This window comes from Chrysochloris asiatica, unplaced genomic scaffold (assembly GCF_000296735.1).
Source record: "Chrysochloris asiatica unplaced genomic scaffold, ChrAsi1.0 scaffold00128, whole genome shotgun sequence".
Taxonomy (NCBI): domain Eukaryota; kingdom Metazoa; phylum Chordata; class Mammalia; order Afrosoricida; family Chrysochloridae; genus Chrysochloris; species Chrysochloris asiatica.
In genome coordinates this window covers 7,299,244-7,323,792 of record NW_006408646.1, presented here as the reverse complement: position 1 = coordinate 7,323,792, position 24,549 = coordinate 7,299,244, and the positions used below count along the sequence as shown (strand labels likewise).

The window sequence follows — 24,549 nt, the reverse complement described above, 5'->3', positions numbered from 1 at the left end:
ACTCGTTCGGCCGTCGCTGCCGCCATTTTGTGAGCTGTTCGTACCGCCAGTGCGGAAAGCTGTCTTGACGCAGTACTGCTCATCGACAACGAGGCGGACTGGCAGCCCTGAGTGTCGCAGTCATGCCGGCCGGACCCGTGCAGGCGGTGCCTCCGCCGCCGCCTGTGGCCACGGACCCCAAACAGGTACCTCGACCGGTAGCCCGAGCCTAGGCCTGGGCTCATCCCTGGCGTGGTGGTCTCCGTTGTTCGCCTCCGCTTTGGAGGCCTTGGAGGAACTGCAAGTCCCAGGAGGCAGCGGGCTGCCTGCGCCGCGCTGCTTTCTGGTAACGAAGAGAGCAGGGGTTGTTAAAGTGTGGTCCCCGGACCAGGGTAACTTGTTAGTTAGAATTGCTACTCTCCTGAATAGGAACCAACGGTTTAACATGCACCCAAGGTGATTCACACGCACATTAAAGTTTGAGAAACACTGACCCAGCCTTCCCACATACAGTCCTCTGGCAGTTGGAGCCATTACCTCTCCTTGCAGTCTTAGCTTCCAAGCCAATGACCATCGTGTTGATTTCAACTCATAGCGGCCCTGGAGGACAGAGTACTGTTTCCACAGGGTTTCCAAGCCTGTAAATTTTTACAGAATCATGGTCACATATTTCTCCCTTGGAGCATCTGGTGGGTTCAGACTGCCAGCTTTGGGATTCGCAGCTGAGAGTTTAACCACTTGCACCTCTTTTCAGCCTTTGCCTGGTAATCAATCCCTGATTTTCCAGGCTAGAGTATATCTTTGGATATTAATTCAGCAGCAATAAGAGTATGCACGACTCTGAAAGTTCCTGCGTGGAATGAGGCTCAGTTACTGCCTGAGGGAGTTCACAGACTGAATTGTTGCTGCTAAGTGGAGTTGGTTCTGGCTCAGCGAACCTGAATAGGGTTTCCGAGGCTGTAAGTCTTTGCTGGAGCCGAAAGCCTCATTTTACTACCGCAGCGTTCCTACTAGAATCCAACTCCTGACCTTGGCCATTGTCAGTCCACCTTGTAACCCTCTTCACTACCAGGGCTCCTTGATAAGGTGAATACACAATAAATACTTATTGTTCTTGTCACCATGAGTGATGGCAGTTCCAGCCACCCCTCAAAAACTTTCAGTCAGTTGTATGGGGCACTCTGCCCTACAGTAGAAATACCCATATGTAACAGGGACAAAATAAACTAACCCAATATTGCTTTGATGGAGTGTGATGGGGTGACGGTGAAGTGCTGTCCAGTTGGCTCCAACTCATAATGACCCTGTATAGGGCTTTTTGAGGAGCAGTCAGTGGATTTGAACCACCATCCTTCCAGTTAGCAAGTCCATTGTTTATCCTACAGTACAAGGGAGGTTAAGGTAGGTGAAGCCACACCCAGGGGTGAGAGATACTTTGCTTTTAGAAGGATAAATAGGCGTTGACCAAGTGTGTGATTGGAGACAGGAAATAGTATCCTTCATTCTGCATTTCTTGAGCACATATTATATACTGTCCATTGTTTTGTGTTCAGGCTATTGCAGGGAGAATAATGAATATTTCACATGTCCCTAACATTTTCCCAGCACTGGCAGAAAAACAAACAAAATTACACAGATAAAATAATGATAATTATTTTAATAATTATTTATTAGTAATTGTCAATTTAATAGTAAATGTCAATCAATAGACAGTTAATGTTGTTGTTAGGTACCATCGCGTCGGTACCAACTCAGAGTGACCCTGCGCACAACAGAATGAAACACTGTCCTGTCTTGGACCAACCTCACAATTGTTTCCATGCTTGAGCCCATTGATGCTGCCACTTTGCCAGTCCATCTCGTTGGGGTCTTCCTGTTTTTCCTCTGACTCCACTTTACCAACATGATATCTTTCTCCAGCGACTGGTCTCTCCTTACAATATGTCTGAAGTATGAGATGAAGTCTGGCCATCCTGGCCTCCATGGAGCACTCTGGCAACACAGATCTGTTGGTTCTTTTGGCAGCCCATGGCACTTTCAGTATTCTCCTCCAACACCATAACTCAAAAGCATCAATTCTTCTACAGTCTTCCTTATTCACTCTCCAGCTTTCGCATGCATATGAAGTTATTGACAATACCATGGCTTGCTTGGGTCAGGCGCACCTTAGGCCTAAAACTGACATCTTTGCCCTTCAACACTTTAAAAAGGTCTCGTGCAGCAGATTTGCCTAATGCAGTACGTCAGTTTGATTTCTTGAGTGCTGCTACCATGAGTGTCTATGGTTGATGGAATAGATGATGAAAACAGCAAATAAGAGTATAGGAGTAGTTGTAAATTCAATGGTGTGGTCTTCTGGTGTCTGTTTCAGCATGTAAAGAGCCTGGGAGTCGTCAGTCCCTTATGGGACCTTGGTTCAGAGCATATGCTGAAGTGTTGGCTCAAAAACCCACAGATTGGTGGTATTTGAGAAATTCAGGTAGACAGGCAGTGATGTGGAAATTGGAGGAGGATCATAGACCAGTCACTTCACTCAGCATGCTGAGGATCTGGTGGGGGTTGGGAAAGAGGGATGACCAAACTTTTGTCACAAAGTGAATGATGGTGCAGCCAAAGGACTGTTGGAATCCTGGCTCTGCCATTTGGCCCAATTAAGCTAGCCATGCATCGGAGTAATAAAAGTCTTGATGTCTTGTATAGGATAAGCACTGGACTGCTAACCAAAATCTCTGTGGTTCAAACTCAACAACCACTCCTCAGAAATCCTGTGAGTTGGAACTGACTTGACAGGCACTTCACAACAAAAACAAAAATGAAAGAGTACAAACAGTATAGGACTCTTAACACAGGTGGTGTTTGTTAGCTGCAACATTTAATGTAGTGCTTAGAAAAGTATCTGGGACCTAGTTTATATGCTTGATGCATGCAGAAACTTTAAGAAGTTCCTTTTTAATTTAATTTTTCCATGAATTTCTTGAGCCTTGGTTGTATGCTGGCCAGTATGATCATTAGTAAATGACTGGATGTAGAGGCTGAGGAAGAGAGAGGAGACCCAAGGTTCTGGCCTGGTTAACCAGCTACATGGTTGGCTTTTCATAAGGAAAGAGGTTGGCATCCATGAGTCAGCTGGATCTGAGGCTTTGTGGCACTTGAAGGATCTAGGCTAGGATACCAAATTGGGGTGGGGAGAGTGGAGGATGTGGTTACAAGTGTCAGACTAAACCCACTGCCACTGAGGGCATTCCAGCTTATACTCACCGTATAGGACAGAGTAGAACCACTGCTTTATAGGGTTTCTGAGGCTGGGAATCTTAACTGAATTAGACTGCCTCATTTTTGTCCCATGGAGTGGGTGGTGGGTTCAAACTGCCAAACTTGTGGTAAGCAGCCCAATGCTTAACCCACTGTGCTGCTAAGGCTTCTTGCCCAACTAAAGACAACATGAATTTTGTGAAGAGAACTAACAATAGAATTTTGAGTTTCCAATGTTTAAAGGGCAGGAATGAAATGGACCAGGAACCTTGGATAGAATGATCAAAGAGCAAGAAGAGAGCTGGAGAGGAGGCCTGAGAGTTGAGGAAGGGGTACTTTTGTGGAGTGGCTAACAGTAGCTGGATAACTCTGTAGCTGGAACTTGGACCTTGCTGAAAATGAAGATTCCTGGTCCCACTGAAACAATCTAGCTGGAGTAGAGCTGGGAAGCCGCTTCTCTCTCATTCCTCAGGAGAGTCCCATGCCAGCCCAGTGCAGTTCCCTAGAACAGCCTGACCTGAGGGAGGTTTGTGGCATTGTTCTGAGAAGAAAGCCTGCTGTCTACACAGTATCCTAGTAGTGGTTAACAGTGGGGGTCCAACCCTAAACCACAAACATTAAGACCTTATTTCCTTTTCCTCTTTTTACAGCCTACAGAAGAAGAAGCATCCTCAAAGGAAGATTCTGCCCCTTCCAGGCCAGTGGTGGGGATTATTTACCCTCCTCCAGAGGTCCGGAACATTGTTGACAAGACTGCCTGCTTTGTGGCCAGGTAATACAGCTACTTCAGGGCCAGAGAGTCAGGAGTGGGCTTTAGCACCAACAGCTCCTGAGTCAGCACAAGGGGAATGCCTGGATTTTTAGAGAGGAAATGTTGGCTTCGGTCTACTGTGGTGGTGGTATGCTGTGAAGTGGGTTCTGACTCATAGTGACCCTGTATAGGGTTTCCGAGGCTGTAAATCTTTACTGGAGCAAAAAGCCTTCTCTTTCTCCCACGGAACAGTTGACAATTTCGAACTGCTGACCTTGAGGTTAGCAGCCCGACTCGTAACTACTATGGTACCAGAGCTCCTTGTTACTGTTGTTGTTATGTGCTGTGGAGTCGGTTCCGACTCATAGTGACCCTGTACAGAGTTTCCAAGGCTGTAAATCTTTACAGGAGCAGAAAGCCTCATCTTTCTCCTGCGGAACAGCTGGTAGTTTCAAACTGCTGACCTTGCAGTTCCCAGCCCGATTCGTAACCAGTACGCTACCAGAGCTGCTTAGTTCATTTTAATGAGGTAGGCAAGTTGACCATTCTTGTTGTGCAAGGAATGTATTCTTCAGTTCTAAAGGGTCTGTAAATGGAATAAACTGCAACCTCGGGTTGAGGCAGTTCAGTTACTTCATACTGTTGTTGTCGTTGTCATCGTTAAATGCCATCATTTCAATTCCAACTCATAGTGACCCTGCTTTGGGTTCCCAAGAAGCAGCTAGTGGGTTTGAACTGTTGACCTTGTGGTTTGCAGTCTAGTGCTGATTCACCATACCAGAGTCTTACTCATGGAAAAATTCCATCATCTTTTTTGTTGTTGTTGAAGTTTTATTTTGTATTTTCTTTTAAAAAATTATAACCCAGGCTAATATAAAGAAATTAATAAAAACATCTTTATAATATGAGGGGGTTTCAAAAATTGTGTGGAATAATTTGATTATCACTCAATTCCATTTCTCCACAAATTTTGGAAGTCTCCTCATACAGGTGTTAGCTGCTGCTGTCTTCTCAGGGGGGATGGGATTCAGTTCCTATTCTTCCCCATCATTCCTATATTGTTATTGTCGTTAAGTACCTTCGAGTTGGTTCTGACTTATAGCGACCCTGTATAGGGTTTCTCAAGAGTGGCTGGTGAACTTGAACTGCTGGCCTTGCAGTTCAAACCGACTTTGCAGTCTAGTGCATTAACCTACACCCACAAAAAAAGCTAAACCCACTGTAGGGTAAGCACTGGATTGCAAACCACAAGATTGTTGGTTCAAACATACCAACTCCTCCTCAGAAACCCTATACAGGATCACTATGGGTTAGAACCAATTGGATGGCACCTAACTAACAGCAACAAATCTTTGAAGGAGCAGAAAGTCTTGTCTTTCTCCCTCAGAGCAACTGGTAGGTTTGAACTGCAAACCTTCTTCTGCTTAGCAGTCCAGTGCTTATCCTATAGCTCCATTGTTGTTAAGTGCCGTCAAGTCGGTTCTTACTCATAGCCACCCTGTATATGGTTTCCAATAAGCGCTGATAAGTTTGAACCACTGACCTTGAGGTCCAGTGCTTACCCTGCAGCACCAAGAGTCTTTAGCACCACTCTCTTAAGTGCCTTCCAGTTATTTTATATACATGCTGTATGCCATCAAGTCGGCTCCAACTCATAGTGGCCCCGAATAGGGTTTCCAAAGCTGTAAATCTTTGTGGGAGCAGAAAGCCTCATCTTTCTCCTCTGGAGCAGCTGATGGGGTCAAACTACTGACCTTACAGTGGGCAGCCCAATGTATGCTACCAGGGCATATTCATCCTCATGTGAAAAAAATTTTTTTTTTCTTTTTTTCATTTTGAAGAAGATATATTCAAATTATAAATACAATAATGTTTCAGTCCATTATTTTTCCCCAAATTAAAAAACAGTGGAGGTTTTCAAACCAGTGTTGTGTGCAGTCACTTCTCATAAAGTCTTTTGAACTTCAATGTGCAGTCACTTCTTATAACAAAGTCTTCATTCAGTGTGAGGATGTTTTATTTCTTCCCTTTGTTTCACAGAATAATTTAGGTTCCCATCCTGGGCATGATTTACCAATAGAGTAAGACCACAGATAAAAGTGAAAGAAACCCAGGCAATGAGGTAAACTTCTAAAAACAAATATCCTTGAGTATCCAGTATTAACACCAGCATTAATGGAAACAATTGTGAACCCTGAATTGTGAGATGAACTGCATGCACCATCATTGACCTCAATGTACAGGCAAACAATGAATAGGAGACTGCCAGAAGACAAGAATTAATGAAGTGCCTGTTAAATGCACTTACTGCCTGGGACAAACTTTCCCAAGTTCAAAACAAGGGAACACTGCCACATAGCAGCAGACACAGATGATAAATGGAAGCCACAAGGGTAAGCAGTCCTTCACACCAGGTCATTTAATAACTTCACCTGTTTTTCCTTGTTCTTTATGAATGATTCTTTCTGCTCCCTGATCCAAATAAGCAAGGGCCAATGCACAGATAAGTGAAAGACTATCTCCTATCATAAGTGTGACTCCAGGGATCATGGGACCAGCAGAACCCAGTGATGCTTCCCTCTTATAAGACAGCCGTTCCACAAGGCTCATGTTGATAGTACTTTCAGTTAGGTACTCTGGGAAACTGCTAAGGACTCCCACCAGTTCCAACTGTAAACCTTCCAAATTTCACTAGCCAAAAAGCATTAAATATTCCACTCAGAGCAAATACAGCCTGTCCAGTGCAAGCAAAGCAAAACTCAGTTAGTTGCCAGTATTTAAAAATCAGAAATTTTCACATGAAAATGTGCTAAATGTTAGCCTTAGGCTAGTGCTAAGCTGAACTGCTGCCCTCAATCAGGACAAAGGGGTTACACCTTGAAAGTCACTCCCCCAAGGGTACAGCCCCCTCACAGTACTCCAGTGAATAACAGGTCCCTTCCCAACTGCCTAATACAGTTGAATACAGAAAGTTGTTCTTCTGGTTGATGCCTTTTGCTGTATTATGTTCCCTCCAGGCTCATCTTATCTCATTCTAAGGATTATAATTAACCTGATTAATTTGTTGAAAGTTGATCTGTGAATGGTTAAACATTGGGCCACATCTGATTAGGCAAGCCTGCTTTGTGATTTAGATGAATTTTTAATGCCTCATGCCAACTCTCAGGCTTCCTCTTTTTTTGTGATATTTTAAAAACAATAAATTAGAAAAGGATGTTGGGTAAAAATTAGCCATAATCTCACTAGCGCAGCACAATAGTTCAGCTGTTTGGTTTTCACTTTTTTCCTGTTTCCTTTTGGCTCGTGTCATCTTTTTTTCTTTTTTAAGACTGTGGTAGTAGTAGCAGAGATACTTTCATATCCTGCTTTTCACTCTGTGTTGGTCTTTGGTCTTTTGTATTGCTCTGTGGTCTTCCTGATGCTGTGTTCTCTGCTGAGAGGACGTACCTCGTTGCTTGGTTTGACCTTCTTCCATTAGTTTCTGTTGAGGTTGTTTCCCAGCATTTCAGTTCAGCAAACAAGACTGAGGCTGAATTCTCTGAGCATATTCTTTCCATTTTAGATCATTTCCGTAGCAGACAATTCTGGGCAGCACATTCTTGACTCAAAGCATTTTTTTGAATGTTTCTAAAACATTATGCCAAGTAACTTTCCAATCGTTTTGTGCCTGTCTCTGCTGCCACAGAAACAAGAATTTCTCTACTCATATTTCCTTACAAGTAAATAAATAGAAGGGGGCTTCAAAATGTTTGTGCAACAATTCCACTATTATTTAATTCCATTTTTCTACCTACTTTTTGATCCCCCTTTGTACATACCCCACAGATAAATCTGTAGCTATAATTTTTGTTTATATCACTTTTGTAGGCATTTCTGCAGTCTGCCAACTTTTTAAGTAGGTTGCAATGAAAAAATAGACTATTTCATTACTCTGGGGTAAAGCAAGCATGCAAGGACCCTTAGCCTCACTTCTCCCGGTTTCTTACACATGGATGAGGGCACACAGTAGAAATCACCAACAACCAAGGTAGTTTTATGAAAGGTTACTTTTTCCCCCCTCTCTTTCTAGATTAGGTCTTTCCTTCCCCATACATTCCTATCAATCTGAAGTGGAAATTACGCTTTAAAAAGTCCCACCAACTGGGTGAAGTCAGAATTTCAGCTTTTTCTGCTGAAATCTACTCATGCTAGATTGTATAGTTCTGAAATTGATATTAACAACTTTAACAAAAGTGATTGGAATGAAATGCCTGCCTCTTCATTGTTTTAGCCTTCAGACTGTTGCCTTAGTGCTCAGGCTGTGACCTTGGAGACCACCAGAGCTTTGCCTAGTTGCCTTCTGCCTGGTCTGGGAGGTTCCTGGGTTTAGTGGCCCAACTGAGTAGTGTTTAACTGTGCTCCTTCTATGTGGCTTGCACTATTTAAGCCAGGGGATGAGCACTTTTTCCCAAAGTCTGAGGTTCCAGTGAGACTGCTACACTGTCCAACTGAGACCTCGTGCTCTGACCACAGAATGAGATCAGAACCTGCTGAGGAACCAGACGAGGTGTTGACCATCCGAGGGGCACAGATTGCTCTGGTGGCTAATGTGAACACAGCATTTTCTGCCCCCCCTTGACTACCAGGGTTGGGGAGTAAAATCCCAGAAAAGGTGGGGCAGCATGGTTGGCTGAAACCCTGGGGCTGTACAGTTGTGTGTTTGAGGCAAGCTAGAGGAGTGATGAGAGCCCCTCAGACATCTTTTAGTATCTGAATCATCCCAAATGCTTCTGAACAGCATTGTCTGGCTTTTGCAGGCCGCTGTAGAATTCAGAGGAGCACTCAACTAACTGCTAACTGCAAGGTTGGCCGTTCAGACCCACCACCCACTCTGCAGGAGAAAGATATGGCAGCCTGCTTCCATAAAGATTACATCCTCGGATTCGACATTGTCCTACAGGACTTGACTTGATGGCAGTGGGTTTGGGTATACTTCAAAAGGGAGATTTTAGGCATCACCCTCACTAATTTGCTCTTAATGATACTTCAAGGTTGAGCAGGCAGGTGGTGCTAACCTAATTTTTACACATGGGGAAACAGATAAGGAGACGTTCAATAATTTGCCTTGAGTCACATGAGTCAGTAGAGAACCTGGCACTTGAGTGTGTTCATAGTATGTGTCTGTAAGACCAGTGCACTTTCTGACATAACGCCAGTGGGGCTCTTTAAAATTGGTGTTTCCATTGTGGCACTTTGGGTTAATTAATGTGTTAGACTGCAAAGTAGGTTTGAGCTGTTAAGGTCAGCAGTTCAAGCTCACCGGCTGCTCCTAAGAAACCCAATACAGGGTTGGGATGGGTCAGAACTGACTTGATGGCACTTAACAAAAATAACATATCCCATGCAAGGGGCATTTTTTTCCTTCTCCCAAGGCTCTGAAGGCATGTGTAACTGGGGTGGACCTCGAAGTGCACCTTGGACCTGTCCCGGTCATCTGAGTGTGCCTTCTCCGGTAGTCCTGGTGACAGCACAGGGCAAGGTTCTTGGAGAACGGTGTTTGCCGTGTGGGCTTCAGCATAGGAAATTAGATGATTTTAGACAGCAATTAGACAAAGCATTAAGTCAAAGAATCCAAATTTTCATGTCTTTTCCAGTATTTCCCCTTGCCCAAAGGTTAACATCTCTTTTGGTACTAATCCAAGGGGACTTCAAAAAGTCACAGAAATGGAACTTTAAAAAAAATCTTTTAACTTCCTTTTTTCTATGAAGTGTTTGAAGCCCCCTCATATGTCCTTAATACTTCTCCAGCACTTGTTAGTCCCCTTTTTTGAAAAGAAAACTGGCCTCGGTCTCAGCTGACTTCTAGCTGGAAGTTGTTGACATTTCATTATCATTGATTTTATGACTACCAGTGGTTAGTGGTGTGGCGCTGTGGGTTAATGCACCAGACTGCAAAGCTGTTGGAACTGCAAGGTCGGCGGTTCAAGCTCACCAGCTGCTCCTCGGAAATCCTATACACAGTCACTATGGGTCAGAATCGACGCACGGCGCTTAACAACAACAGTGGTTTGTGAAATGAAAGTGATTTTTATTTGAATGTGTTTAATATACTTTCTTGTTGTTGTTGTTATGTGCCATCGAGTCGGTTCCGACCCATAGCGACCCTGTATAGGGTTTCCGAGGGTGTAAATCTTTACGGGAGTAGAAAGCCTCATCTTTCTCCCGCGGAGCACCTGGTAGTTTCGAACCGCTGATCTTAAGGTTCACAGCCCGATTCGTAACCACTACGCTACCAGATGTATAGCACAGTAGTTGCCGGTGCAGTTAAAGAAATTATTAGAGAAAAATCTATTGTCCAGGTGATTTTGGTAGCAGCAAAACTATAGAGGAGGAGCTCTCGGAAGGACTGAGGTCTAGGGGACCCTGTGGTCAAGAAGCCATCATCCAGGCTAGATGAGGTGGATGGCATTGGCCACTGGTGCCAGGAGGCTAGAAGAGGCCCTCTGCTATGTGGAGGGGCAGTCTCGTGTGAGCACTGGATAGGACCAAGAAGTCTGGAAGGAACTGGATTGTTCAGGGTCTAAGTAGTCTCAAGGTGGTAGTGTCATTCTTTCTTCCTTCTTCCAGAAATGGCCCTGAATTTGAAGCCAGGATACGACAGAATGAGATCAACAACCCCAAGTTCAACTTTCTGAACCCCAATGACCCTTATCATGCATACTACCGCCACAAGGTCAGCGAGTTCAAGGAGGGGAAGGCTCAGGAGCCCTCGGCTGCCATCCCCAAGGTCATGCAGCAGCAGCAGCAAGCCACCCAGCAGCAACTGCCCCAGAAGGTTCGGAACCTAGCAGTTTCCCTCACAGGGCCCAGGGGAGGGCGAGGACAGGGAATGGAGGTTCTGGTAACTCTGCTGTAACACATCACAACCACCCTGGGGAGAAGGAAGCTGGTAACCCATCTTACTGAGGCAGTGACTGAGGCTCTGAGAGCTAGGTACTGATGCTAGTTGACATCTACTGAGCTTATCAGGCCCTGAACTCGGGTCTCAAGGAGTTTGTCTCATTGACTCCTCAGAATGTCTAAAGAGGAGACAGGCAGAGTGACTGTTTTGCACATGAGGAATCTGAGGATTGGGGCAAGTGGGGTTTCCCCAAGTCTATAGAGCTAGCACCCCAGAGTCCTTGCTCTTAACCCTGCTTTCTATATGAGGCCAGTGTTGTGATATGTGAAGGACCTGCCTGCCTGTGCTGAAGGGTGCAGTGTGGACTGTGGGCCTGTTTGGACACAGACTCTTCCTTCTATTTCCCCCTTCCAGGCCCCCTCCATCCCATTCACCCTGAGCACTAGGGACTGTTAGGATTGATGGAAGGACGGGAAGGGCCAGCAGGATGTGCTGAACTAGACTGTGCTCTCCACTTGGCGCCACTTCTGAATTGGTGGAAAAGGAGAGAGTACCTTGTTTTGCAGTGAGAAGGAAGGTGGGAGGTTGAAGTCAGGTTGAGACCTTGCATTGCTATTTATTGCTGCTAGGGCCTCTTTGAACTACCTCAGTTTCCTCAGCTCTTAAAAAGGATTCCCAGTAACTATTCAGTCTGCCTCGTGTGGTTCATGTGAAGGTCTGATGAATGTGAAAGTCCTTTGTACAGTGGGGTCTTCGCACACACAAAAGGGCTTACAACATCCTTGATAAACCATATTACTGTCGATTCTTTTACTGCCTGATTTTGCCCTCAATTTTAGGACAGGAGCAGATAACGAGGGGCACGGGTCTCACTGAAGGCCATTCAGGCATCTTAGACCACAGGTGGTCGAGAAATCATCACTCTTGTGAGTTGAAATTTTCTCACACCACGTGACAGCAGTGTGGATGTAATCAGTGGCAACATAGAGGCTAGCACCAGCCTGTTAGACGGGACTGCTTTTCTGGAGCCAGCCAACGCCTCTGCCTCTTCCCTCTGCATCTTTCCTCAACCTTTCTCTGCTTTTTCAGGTGCAAGCCCAGGTGATCCAAGAGACTATTGTGCCCAAAGAGCCCCCACCTGAGTTTGAATTCATCGCGGATCCCCCCTCCATCTCAGCCTTTGACCTAGATGTGGTGAAGCTGACAGCTCAGTTTGTGGCCCGGAATGGGCGCCAGTTTCTGACGCAGTTGATGCAGAAAGAACAGCGCAACTACCAGTTTGACTTTCTTCGCCCACAGCACAGCCTGTTCAACTACTTTACGAAGTTGGTGGAGCAGTACACCAAGGTGCCTAGGCAGGTTGGGCAAGGGGGGCGAGGCTCCGGGGAGAAGGCTTCTGACTGTAATTGCTCTGTCTACTCATTGTTGAGAGCCTGACTGCTCTCTCTTCAGTGCCTCTAGGCAGATGTTAGAAATTCCAGTTTAATGTAATTCTTGATTTCTATTCAGTTGCCCTTTTTAAAAAAAAGCAATGAAGACTACTTGTAACTAAAGAGAAATGAGGTTTTTTATTAACTGCCATTTGATGAGTGCCTGCTATGTGACAGGACCAAGTGATGCTAAGTGCTTGGAAGTACACTGAAATTTTCAGGTGCTCAGCATGGAGCTCGAGAAGAAGCAAGCGCTTAACAATCCTCACAAGAACCTGTGAGAGTTTTTCCCCCACTCCCCATATTCAGAAGAAGGAACAGACTCAGATAAAGTCACTTAAGAAAGGAGCTACAGAGATTTAAACCCACATTTGACTCTAAAACCTTTGTTGTTCCCAACTGATAGAAAGTACTAGTAAGTCACAAGTATCACTTAAATTAAGTGTTGGAAAACATTTTAATGTAATAGAGGTAAATATGTTGTTATTGTTTGGTGCCATCAAGTTGGCTCTAACCCACAGCAACCCTATCTGCACAACAGAACTAAACACTGCCCAGTCCTGCATCATGCTCATAATTGTGTTTGAACTCATTGTTGCAACCATGGTGTCAGCCCATCTCGTCAGGGGTCTTCCTCTTTTTTGCTGACCTCCTACAATACCAAGCATGATGTCCTTCACCAAGGACTGCTCTCCTGAAAACATTTCCTAAGTACAAGAGATAAAGTTTCACCATCATCACTTTTAAGGAGCATCTAGCAGTACTTCTTCCAAGATAGATTTGTTCATTTTTCTGAAGGAAGTCTTCAATAGTCTTTGCCAACACCATATTTCAATTGCATCGATTCTTCTCCTGTCTTCCTTTTTTTGACCTGCATGAGGTGATTGAAAATACCATGGCTTGGGTCAAGCACGCCTTAATCCTCAAAGCGACATCTTTGCTCTTGAACACTTTAAGAGATCTTTTGCTTCAGATTTGGCCAATCCCGTACATAATTTGATTTTTTGACTGCCTCCATGAGCAATGATTGTGAAGCCAATAAAATGAAATGGTTTTTTTAAATGAAATTTTTCAAAGCTTCAATCTTTTCTCCATTTATCATGATGTTTATTGGCCTAATTGTTGTTAAGTGCTGTCGAGTCGTTTCCGACCCATAGCAACCCGGTATGGGGTTTCTGAGGCTGTAAATCTTTATGGGAGCAGAAAGCTTCGTCTTTCTCACATGGAACAGCTGGTAGTTTTGAACTCTTGACTTAAAGGTTTTCTCCATTTATTTATCATGATGTTTATTGACCTAGTAGTGAGGGGGTTTTTTGTGTTTTTTTTTTTTTTTTCTTTGAATTGTAGTTCATACTGAAAACTGACTGTAGTCTTTGATTGTAATCAGCAAGTACCTCAAGTCCTCTTTTCAGCAAGCAAGGTTGTGTCATCTGCCTAACGCAGGTTAAAGAGCCTGCCTTCAATCTTTTTTTTTTTAATGTTTTATTGTGAATTATGTGATAGTTTACATGGGAGAACATTAGCTTTACATTCATCTTATTGTATATCATTTCATTGCCTTGCTTACAGTCCTCTCCGTCATCATCAGCCGGCCAAAGGGTGTACCCTGCAAGCCTGTCCCCTGGTTGTCAGCACACAGCCCCTTTCCCTCTCTGGGTCTAAAGTCTCCAGCCACTCCCCTCTCTCCACGTCATTGTCTCTACCTCCATCTCTGGTGTCACTGCTTCTCCGCACTTCTCCCTTGATGGTCCCAGGGACCTCCGCTCCTAGACTGCAAAGTCAATCACCCCCCTCCTTTTGCTACAAAATGTCTACTTTTACATTTCCAGTCCTCACAGTCAGTCCTGATAACAATTCACTATTGTACCACAAGAGAACTGTCCCCATCTCCTTTCATCAGCCCTGCCCAGACAGATTGGATACTATTACGTGGCGATATCTACCTTCCTCTATGCCTTCTGGATCTAGGCTCCCTCTTGAAAGCCCTTAAGCCAGTCACTTCTTGCCTTTGTAACCCCTCCCCCATTTTGGGTAGCCAATGTCCAAGTTTCCCATCCCTGTCTACTCTGTGTGTGGAGGAGGTGGGAATGGTCCTCGCTGTAAAGATTTGTTCACTCTTTTGAGCTACTGCATCCGTAGTTGTGGGTCAAGTTCATCAAATTGTATCAGATTACTCTTTTTTTCCCTCTACTTTCTTCTTCTAGTTGAGCTCTGATCATCCAGTCATTGAAGCCTGGTCAAGTGGGTATTACCTGCAAGTGTGGGTGTTCTTACGCATATGCCCTCTCTTCTTATCAGCTGGGTGCTTTACTCTCCATTCTAGTCCTCTGGCTATGCCACTGACTCTGGGCCCAAGAATCCCCAGGTCTTGACACACTGCTGATCAATCCTTCCTTCAATCTTGATGCAGTATTCTTACAGTCCAACTTCTTAGACTATTTTCTCAGTGTTCAGATTAAGTAAGTATGCCGAAAGGATACAACCCTTACACACACCTTTTCTGATTTTAAACCATTCAGTATCCCCTTGTTCTGTTTGAATGACCGCATCTTGGTCTATATACAAGTTCCTCATGAACACAGTTAAATGTTCTGGAATTCCATTCTTTGTAGTGTTATTCATAGTTTGTTACCCACATAGCCAAATGCTTTTGTATCAGGAATAAAAGCACAGGTAAACATCTTTCTGATATTCTCTGCTTTCAGTCAGGATCCATCTGAAGTCAACAATATCCCTCTTTCCACACCAGCTTGAATTTCTGGTAGTTCCCTTTCAATGTACTGCTGCAATTATGTTCAACAAAATTTTACTTGCATGTGATATTGTTAGATAATTCCCATGATTTGTTGACTCTCCTGTTTTTGGAATAGGCACAAATGCAGATCTCTTCCAGCCAGCTGTCTTCCAAATTTCTTGGCATAGTCTAGTGAGTGCTTCCAGCACTGCATCAGTTCATTGAAACAATTCAGTTAGTATTTCATCAATTCCTGGAGCTTTTCACTTAGGCTTTCAGTTTAGCTTGGGTGTCTTCCTTCAAGACCATCAGTTCTTGATCATCTGGTACCTCCTGAAATGATTGTACGTTGACCAGTTCTTTTTGGTAGAGTGACTGTGTTTATTTTTTCCATCTTCTTTTGATGCTTCCAGCATCATTTAATATTTTGTCCATAGATTTCTTCAATATTGCAAGTTGAGGCTTTAATTTTTTCTTTGGTTCTTTTAGCTTGAGAAATGCTGAATGTGATCTTCTTAAAGGGAAATATAGCAAGCCTTTACTGAGTACTTCCCATGCAACATCTTCTCATTCCTATGATACCTATCATGCTCATGACAGAAGAGGAAACTGAATCATCCCAGTCCCTGTTGCCCTCAAGTTGATTCTGATTTGGTCAGGATCACTCAGCTAGGAAGTTTCAGAGCTAGGATTCATGCCCTGGTATTTTAACTACAGATCCTAAGAGCTTCATGATCATGCTGTCTATGAATAAGTCAGTCTGGTACTTAAAATGCCAAATTTCTCAGATGATCTCAGCATTGTGCTGTTGCTTTCCCTTCTGTAGGTGTGCTACCGAGTAGAGTGGACCAGTTTGCCATTGGCAGGTTTTCTGGTGACACATTAGTGGAGGTCGTTTTCATTCCCTTTTCAGTGTGATGTTCTACACATTTGTTTTTGATACCTGGAAACACTTAAAGATCTGCTTGAAGGACTCCTATGGGCTTCCTTTGTCTTAACCCACCCTAAAGTATAAAGTTTTAGAAATGAGTGTCTTTAGAAAACAAGTAATCCCAGGTGCTAGTAGACTAACTGAAGCAAGTCTTTGAAGGACCAAGGGCAAAACAGAGAACTTTTAGCAAGTCCACAGCAGCAACTTTGTGTTTGCCCCCTGAGTTAATTTCTAGCAGTGGACTGCTTCCAAGATGACATGTCCCCAGTCCCTTTTTATTCCTTTCCTGTTTGTCCCTGAGAATTCAAGTGTTGACATTTACTCTAACTCGGGATGCTGCTGTCTGCCTCTTGCCAGGGAAACCTCTAGGAGCAGATACTCTTGAGGGTGGAGGTACAAGGAGGGGTGGAGATGGTAGAGGGGGTTGAGGCACTTCCACCCACCAATGGCAGTAGTTAGTATTGGGGCATTTTGTGTAGCTATCTGTTTAGAACAAAGTCAGTGGTCATTCTCTCAGTAAACATACACAGAGTTCCATTCCAGGTGGTGGAGATCTTACAAGTGAGCCGAAGACAGAAAAACCCATATCTTTGGAGATTCTAGTCAGGTTGGATAGAAGCAAACAAGGATTACATCAGTGTATATCAGATGGTGGTAAATGTTACAGAGAAAAAGGAAAACAGTGGACACCTAGGGAGCTGTAGTATTCAATTGGGGGTTTAGGGAGGTCTGAGTAGCATGTTAAAAAGGAGAGCATATCAGTCATTGTGAATGCAGCAATCACAGCCTGACTCTGTGCTGTTGGTTTCGCATCCTTTCTTGTTTCTCCCATTGCCTGTGTCTCACCACAGGCTCAGGAAGGCATGCTCTTTGCCCTTAGTCTCATATTGTATCAGGAGGTGATGCTAGACTGACAGTTGCTCTAACTGTTCTGTGTTTCAGATCTTGATTCCACCAAAGGGCTTACTTACAAAACTCAAGAAAGAAGCTGAAAATCCCCGAGAAGTCCTGGATCAGGTAAATGGACTAGGATTACTCACAGCCAATTACTGATGGTGAAAGCTCCACTATTTGGGTTCTGCTTGGGTTTTGGAAGCAGTCTCTGCAATAGCATTATGTTAGGTTCCAGGTCCAGCCAGGGTGGGAAGAGATGCCTTAGGTAAAGTAGACTTAACGCTGCTTTTGGCTTTGCTCTCAGCTGGAGAGCCAGTGCCTGAGCAGATTCTAGGGTGATAGATTGCTTTTGAAGCCCCCAGATTGTCAGAGAGAATGCAGATTGTTCATTAATAGTGCTTTTTGGTTGCTGTTGTCTACTTGAAGCCTTTTGTTTCTGAGACCCTCAGGCTGCTGTTTTTCTCGTGGGCACTTGGTTGTCACACAGACTGCCTGGACAGTTTTCCTCTTCTCTGAGCTCAGAGCCCCTTGCCTACTCAAGCAAAACATGTGATGAATGTAATTATGGCTGCCCTTAGGGCCCAGGCAGGGTGTCTGTAGCATTCCACATTTTCTTCCTGTCTACACTCTGGATATCTGGCCAAAGGCAGGTTCACATATTTTATTTTGCCTCAGAAAGTTCTCCTGTATGGGCTGAACAGAGCAGCCTCCTGTGCTGAGGGAGGTGCTGGCCTGGATGAAGGCTCTGGAGATGAGCTCAGCATTGTACTCTTGCTTTCCCTCCTGCAGGTGTGCTACCGAGTAGAGTGGGCCAAATTCCAGGAGCGGGAGAGGAAGAAGGAGGAAGAGGAGAAGGAGAAGGAGCGGGTGGCCTATGCTCAGATCGACTGGCATGATTTTGTGGTGGTGGAAACAGTGGACTTCCAGCCCAATGAGCAAGGTAGGTCTGAGGAGAAGGACTCCAGATGGGGAGCTGGTGTTCGGAGCCATCTTAGGAGTTCTCACACAGCTCGCTGTTCCCAGGGAGCAGCAGCATCTCTCAGCAGACTTTAGCCACATGTATCATTGGTACTTTCCAGAGACTCAGTTCTAACACTTCACCAAAAATCAAATCCGGTTCAACAAATCCTGTGCCAGGTCTCTGGGGATGTGGAGATAAATGAGACTATGCCAGCCCTCAGCTGGCAGTCAAGAGGGAAGTGAGGAACTTTTGGTCAGATGTGACTATGGAGGGATTCCTTTGACTCTGGTGTCCCCTCTGCCAGGGAACTTCCCTCCCCCCACTACCCCTGAGGAGTTGGGGGCCCGAATCCTCATCCAGGAGCGCTATGAGAAGTTTGGGGAGAGTGAGGAGGTCGAGATGGAAGTCGAGTCTGATGAGGAGGATGAGAAACAGGAGAAGACAGAGGAGCCTCCTTCCCAGCTTGACCAGGACACCCAAGTACAGGACATGGATGAGGTACCTGCTGGGGTGGGCCTGTGGGATAACCTTTTCCCCTGGGGCCTGAGGAGAGCTGAGTGTTGGCCACAGAGGTTGAATTCCAGCTCCCTTGAGCCTTGAAAGGAGACATGGCCCTGGACAGCGATGCACCGCCTGTGCACCCACCCAAGCCAAGATGGCACAGAGCCGCTCCATTTCAGGCCATAGAAAGCCATTAACAGGCAAGGGTCTGATGCTGTGCCAGCGCTGCTGTCTTGTGGCCTCCCTCTTAGCCCAGTGGTCTGGCCCCCTCTCCTGCCGCCGTCTCTATACCCACCTCAGTCAGGGCACCTTCTTTGCATCACCCTATGCTTTTGAGCACTTAGCTTAGGCACAGATGGTCCAACTGTTCCCAGAGCTTTTCTAAATGTAGCCTATGCTTCCTTTGGGCCACCCGCACCCTTCTAGCCAGGCCCTCCACGCAGGCCTTATTAGCACAGCCTCTCCAGGGCCAAGCTGCCCTCCTCCTCTTGGAAAGAATCTGTGCGCAGCCTGAGAAGAAAGGGTCCCTGTGTCTGTGGGAATTGACTTTTTCTCTCCCTCCCAGCACTGCTCTGTGTGAGTGGCTCCCATTGAACGCCTGCTCTCCCTTACACCCCTCCCAGCATGCTGAGTGCTCTTGGCCTCTTGGGACCGCCTGGTACCCGCTGCTGGAAATGCCTGGGAGGAGTGTTGGCACCATGGCCCCAGAGCTCCCATTCATGCTGTGAGGAAATAGCTTGGCCTGCTGCCGGCTGGCCTCGGCTTCTCCAGGCGGCACACAGACGCTTGCTGGTTGGGGCCAAGGCTTCTCACCATCCCAGAGCTGCCAGTGCTCAACTGCAGGGAGGTAGCTTTTTATCCCCATTCTGAGCCCTACCATCATTTTTTCCCCCAGGGTTCAGATGATGATGAAGAAGGGCAGAAAGTACCACCTCCTCCAGAGACACCTATGCCTCCGCCTCTGCCCCCCACACCAGACCAAGTTATTGTCCGAAAGGACTATGACCCCAAAGGTAGGACTCGTTTTCCAGCCTCTGTTCTGCCTGGCAAGTTCATCATGCCTCTGTTGCTCCTCAGACCTTCAGCTTTGGGAAAGGCTTGAGGCAGCTTGTTGGGAAAGGCTTGAGGCAGCTTGTTGGGAAAGCATAGATAACCTTTCTGTTAGGGGTTTCAAAGCAGGGAGCAGCTGGAGTTAGTCCTCTTGAGTGGGATGGAACGCCACCTTTCAACCCAGACTGTTGCCTAGTATTCTCTCAAATGTTTCTGTTTCCTTTTAGCTTCCAAGCCACTGCCTCCAGCCCCTGCTCCGGATGAGTATCTCGTGTCTCCCATCACCGGGGAGAAGATCCCTGCCAGCAAAATGCAGGAGCACATGCGCATTGGGCTGCTCGACCCCCGCTGGCTAGAGCAGCGTGATCGATCCATCAGAGAGAAGCAGAGCGATGATGAGGTGTATGCACCAGGTGAGGTGGGGCTTGGCTCCTGGGACTTCCCCATCCAGATCTGTACTCCTCTTCTGACTCAGCCGTGACTCACCCTGGCTCGTGGGAATCTCAAAACCACGGTCAACTTGCTTTAAACAAACATAGAAAGCACTAAGTGAGGTCAGCAGAAAATTGAGGGTAGGTTTGGCCTTAGGTGTTACAAAGGAGCCCTCTCCATAGGAGTCCTCCAGAGGCTGGTTCTTGATACCGGTGCTGTGTGCCCACTGACATCCCAGAAAAAGATCCAGCTAGCCCGGAAGGGTGCTTATTCCTAGGCCATGAGAATGAGGAAACCAATGGCCACGGTGCCCTGAGCTCCTTGATAAGTCAACTCCAATTGAAATGTAGTGGGGGAGGGGAGCAGGGGGAACTAGAGCAGCACAGCAGGCAGGGTTTTTGTCCTGACTGCTGCTGGCCACTCGTGTGACCTTGCCCTCTTTGGCCCACTGTCCTTTTATAAGTTGGATTGGACACGTACTGTTAGTCTCTCCCAGACTCAGGGGACAAGAATGCTCTGTCCTGTGGAATCAGCCTCCCCCTCCACATACTTCAGGAAAGGCTCTGCCTTATCAGAAGGGCACTGAGTTTAATTTCCCTCTTGTGACTGGACAGGCCTTGATATTGAGAGCAGCTTGAAACAGTTGGCTGAACGGCGTACCGATATCTTTGGTGTGGAGGAAACGGCCATCGGCAAGAAGATTGGTGAGGAGGAGATCCAGAAGCCTGAAGAAAAGGTGCCTGCCACCAAAGTGGAGCCTAGTGCTTTTCTTGCCCTCATTCTCCCATGCTTAGCTCTTTTCCAGGAGCCCTGACAAGCTGTGGTTTGCTTTCCCTTGCAGGTGACTTGGGATGGCCACTCAGGCAGTATGGCCCGGACCCAGCAAGCTGCCCAGGCCAATATCACTCTCCAGGAGCAGATTGAAGCCATCCACAAGGCCAAGGGCCTGGTGCCAGAAGATGACACCAAAGAGAAGATTGGCCCCAGCAAACCCAATGAAATCCCTCAGCAGCCACCCCCACCGTCCTCAGCCACCAACATTCCTAGCTCAGCCCCTCCTATCACCTCAGTGCCCCGACCCCCTGCGGTAAGCCCAAAGCCACCTTGTCCCCGTAAATTTCAGAGATCGATTCTCGGGCATGGACAAATGTTGGCTGAGAAGGGCAGCTGCCCCGTGGGGCGGGTGTGAGTGCTAAGTGGGTCTAGTTGAGAAAGAATGAAGTATTTAACAGAAGTTAGGATCCTGTTGCCTCATTTCCATCCTAGTGGGAGAGTTGGAGCAGGGAGAGAGCATGTTGCAAATGTGCAAAGTGCATTTGAGACTGAAAGGGCTGCAGGGCTTAACTGGTCTCTATGACTGCTGGCCCGTATCCAGGAGACTAATTTGAGGTCAGCTTCTTTCGTGATTCTGCCACAAGCTGCTGATTGACTCTGACTCACTGAGTCCCAAGTGGCAAGTGTCACCCTGGCCTCAGCACTGTCAGGCGCCTGAGGGGGAGGAGGCGATGGTCTCTCAGCCACAAGAGGCCTCTGCTGCAAGTCCAGCCCTGGCTTCCTGTGACCTGTGGATTCCCCTTCCCGACAGATGCCGCCTCCTGTCCGCACCACGGTGGTGTCTGCAGTGCCAGTCATGCCCCGACCTCCCATGGCATCTGTGGTCCGCTTGCCCCCGGGCTCAGTGATCGCCCCCATGCCACCCATCATCCACGCACCCAGGATCAATGTGGTGCCCATGCCTCCCTCGGCACCCCCCATTATGGCACCCCGCCCACCCCCCATGATTGTGCCAACAGGTTAGTGAGTCTTCTGTTATTTTCCAGGCCATTGGGTCAGGGGCTGCAGACCAGGAACAGTTGCAGAGGCCTGGCTGGTGGTAGTGTCAGCTGCATCAGCTGGGGCCCAGCCAGGGAGGGCTCTGGCTTCCCCATGTGAAGATCCCCAAGTTGGGACCTGGGGTGGATCAGAGGCCACCCTGCAGTAGCTTGTGCCATATGGCACCTGTGCTATCCATTAGCTGAGCCCTTCCTCTAGATCCCTCTGCTGGGGAAGCTGCTGCTGATCAGGAATGTCCGTTCTTACCTCTCCTTCTCCCAGCTCATGGCGCTTCCTCTTCCTCTTTTTGCAGCTTTTGTTCCTGCTCCACCTGTGGCACCTGTCCCAGCTCCTGCCCCAATGCCCCCTGTACACCCTCCGCCCCCCATGGAAGATGAGCCTACCTCTAAGAAACTGAAGACGGAAGACAGCCTCATGCCTGAAGAGGAATTTCTACGCAGAAACAAGGTGTGTAGTGCCTGAGTACTGCTGCAAGCTGGGAGGGCCAGGGGTCTGGTGCCCCTGGGCTCAGTTACTGTTCCCATGATGCCCATTATCCATGTGCCTGCCTCATTCCCTGCTTACTCCCACAATTGTGGCTTCGCCCTGAACGTAGAGCAGCCTTTTGTGGTTTCTGAGGGCTTTTGAGCAAAGACTAACATGGACTCGCTGCTTGGAGAGGCAGATAGCGTCAATGGTGGTGACACCCTCTGGTGTGAAGTATTATGGAACTCAGCAGGGAGATCCTGCTCCACAGATGACAGGACTCCCATGTGGAAGGGGTTCTGGAATCCTCGAGGAAATCCTGGGTGTAGTTGTGAAATTTCTGAGTGACTGGAGAGTGAACATACAATTCCATAAGTAGAATTCTTTTTCCAGGGACCAGCAGATAAACAAGGTGACCTTCCTTCCCAGTTCCAACCCTAGGAGGTCTGCCTGTGATGGTTGGATCCACTTGGGTACTGGTATTTTGACACTACTGGGATCCAGGCAGAAGCCATCCCAACACTCCACCCTTTCTATGGGTTTAACCAAATCATTTTTGGTTTTGTGTTTTGTTTCTTTCTCATAGTTCCTCCCATTTCTTAAGCACTTAATTCTAGGACAGGCCAGCATTTGTTGCCCTTTTCTGTCCAGGAGTCACAGTTGTACCCCTGTGCAGTTGTTGTGATCACCCATGTTTCAGATGTCGGGATTGAGACATGGAGAGACCTAGCTAGCAGAGAAGCTGGGTTTGGAACTCAGGTCATCTGACGTCTCGGTGCACACACTTTCTACACGTAGTGGTGCGGAGTTTGCAGAACTTTTCTGCACATAGCTTCTTCAGTCAGCTCCATATTCATATGGAGGCAGGGGGAGAAGAACCCAGGATCTTGAAACAGGGAGTGTCTCGTGCAGTGTCATCAATGGCTTCAGTAGTCAGGGAACAGAAGCCAGCCCAGGTGCACAAATGACTGGCTCCAAACACAATGCCATTGAGTGAATTCTGACTCATAGTGACCCTGTAGGGCAGAATAGAACTGTCCCTTAGGATTTCCAAGTCTTTACAGAAAGGAGCTCTGGTAGTTTAGGTGGTTATGAATCAGGCTGCTAACTTCAAGGGCAGCATTTTTAAATTACCAGCTGTTCTGTGGGAGAAAGATGATGCTTTTTGCTCCTGTAAAGATTTACAATCTTGGAAACCCTGTGCAGGGTCGCTATGAGTCGGAAACGACTCCATGGCATATCACCATCACCACCAAGTTTTTACAGAAGCATACTGTTCTGTTTTTCTCCTTTGGAGCACTGATGGCTTTGAACCACCAAACTTTAGGTTAGCAGCCAAGTGTTTTAGTCACTCTCCTGGCCCAGGGATGGTAGAGCATAATTTCATTGTTCCTATCATAGGCTCAGGCTCTCCAGGTATAAAGTCCACCTGTTTTGCAGGGTCCCGTGTCCATCAAAGTCCAGGTGCCCAACATGCAGGATAAGACAGAATGGAAACTCAACGGGCAGGTGCTGGTGTTCACCCTCCCGCTCACAGACCAGGTATGGGTTGCTCTTGCCAACCAGCATCAGGTTCCTGGGAACTAAAGGAGCTGCTTCCTCTAGCTGGCCTTCACAAGGGGTAAGCATTCTCTTTCTGTCCCACAGGTCTCCGTCATCAAGGTGAAGATTCACGAAGCCACGGGCATGCCTGCAGGGAAACAGAAGCTACAGTATGAGGTGAGTCAGGGTGTCCATACCCCTTGGGGAGCAGGCCCTCTGAGTCCATGTTCGAAGTGATGGTACTGGGCTGAGAGTGCTGGGGCCTGACAGAATGAGGCTTTTTTGTGGGGCCTTAGATAATCTTACATGGGGTCTTGAGAAAAACCTGTCTCAAGTGTTCGGGAGGGGGTTCTGGCTCACTGTTAGGAACCCCCCAAATAGTGTTCACTCAGGCAGTCTGGCTGGTGAGTGGCATCAGGGCTGATGGTCCAACTAACCCTGATGCCTGAGGTCCCACTGGGGTGCTGTGTGAACTGTGACGCATCCCCATTCTGCCTCTCAGCTTCCTGCTCTGTAAAGTGAGGGTGATTTCTATAGATCTTGTGGTTTGGGGATCAAGATTCCACTGGTTTAGGCAGAGTAGGCTTCTTAGGGAGTTGAGCTTTGACCCAAGTAGGAACAAAGATGAAGTGTATGAATAGGTCAAAAGGAAAGAGAATGCATTTTAGAGAGAGCCGGGGGACTCTGATCTCCTTCCAGCCCCTGTGTCCTCAAAGACCAGAGCATGAACAGGACTTCGGGACTTCTGAGACAGTTGCAGTGTGCTCAAGACTAGGTTGCTTAGGTAATGTGGCATGCCATCTGTCTTCCAGGGCATCTTCATCAAGGATTCCAACTCGCTGGCATATTATAACATGGCTAATGGTGCCATTATCCACCTGGCCCTCAAGGAGAGAGGTGGAAGGAAGAAGTAG

At 46.8% G+C, this 24,549-nt stretch overlaps 1 protein-coding gene across 2 annotated transcripts; it reads left to right on the top strand.

The window, feature by feature from the left end:
* Positions 1-24,549, top strand: SF3A1 (splicing factor 3a, subunit 1, 120kDa). Of its 2 annotated transcripts, none has more exons than XM_006869235.1 (16): positions 1-185; positions 3,882-4,003; positions 10,589-10,796; positions 11,952-12,209; positions 16,900-16,974; positions 17,641-17,791; positions 18,117-18,310; positions 19,209-19,326; positions 19,591-19,776; positions 20,410-20,531; positions 20,637-20,882; positions 21,381-21,588; positions 21,921-22,075; positions 23,534-23,635; positions 23,741-23,812; positions 24,448-24,549. In XM_006869235.1, the coding sequence occupies exons 1-16, from the start codon at positions 123-125 to the stop codon at positions 24,547-24,549; spliced, it is 2,382 nt and encodes a 793-aa protein (XP_006869297.1). In that variant the 5' UTR covers positions 1-122. The 2 variants fall into 2 exon arrangements, with proteins under 2 accessions (XP_006869297.1, XP_006869298.1); XM_006869236.1 differs by having other exon boundaries at positions 123-185; positions 10,589-10,718; positions 12,063-12,209.

What these genes read in the sequence shown, in the direction of transcription:
- SF3A1 (XM_006869235.1), top strand. Translation starts at nt 123, where the DNA reads ATGCCGGCCGGACCCGTGCAGGCGGTGCCTCCGCCGCCGCCTGTGGCC. An exon ending in CCCCATGATTGTGCCAACAG is followed by an intron (nt 21,589 to 21,920) that starts GTTAGTGAGTCT and finishes CTCTTTTTGCAG; the next exon opens with CTTTTGTTCCTGCTCCACCT. An exon ending in AACAGAAGCTACAGTATGAG is followed by an intron (nt 23,813 to 24,447) that starts GTGAGTCAGGGT and finishes TCTGTCTTCCAG; the next exon opens with GGCATCTTCATCAAGGATTC.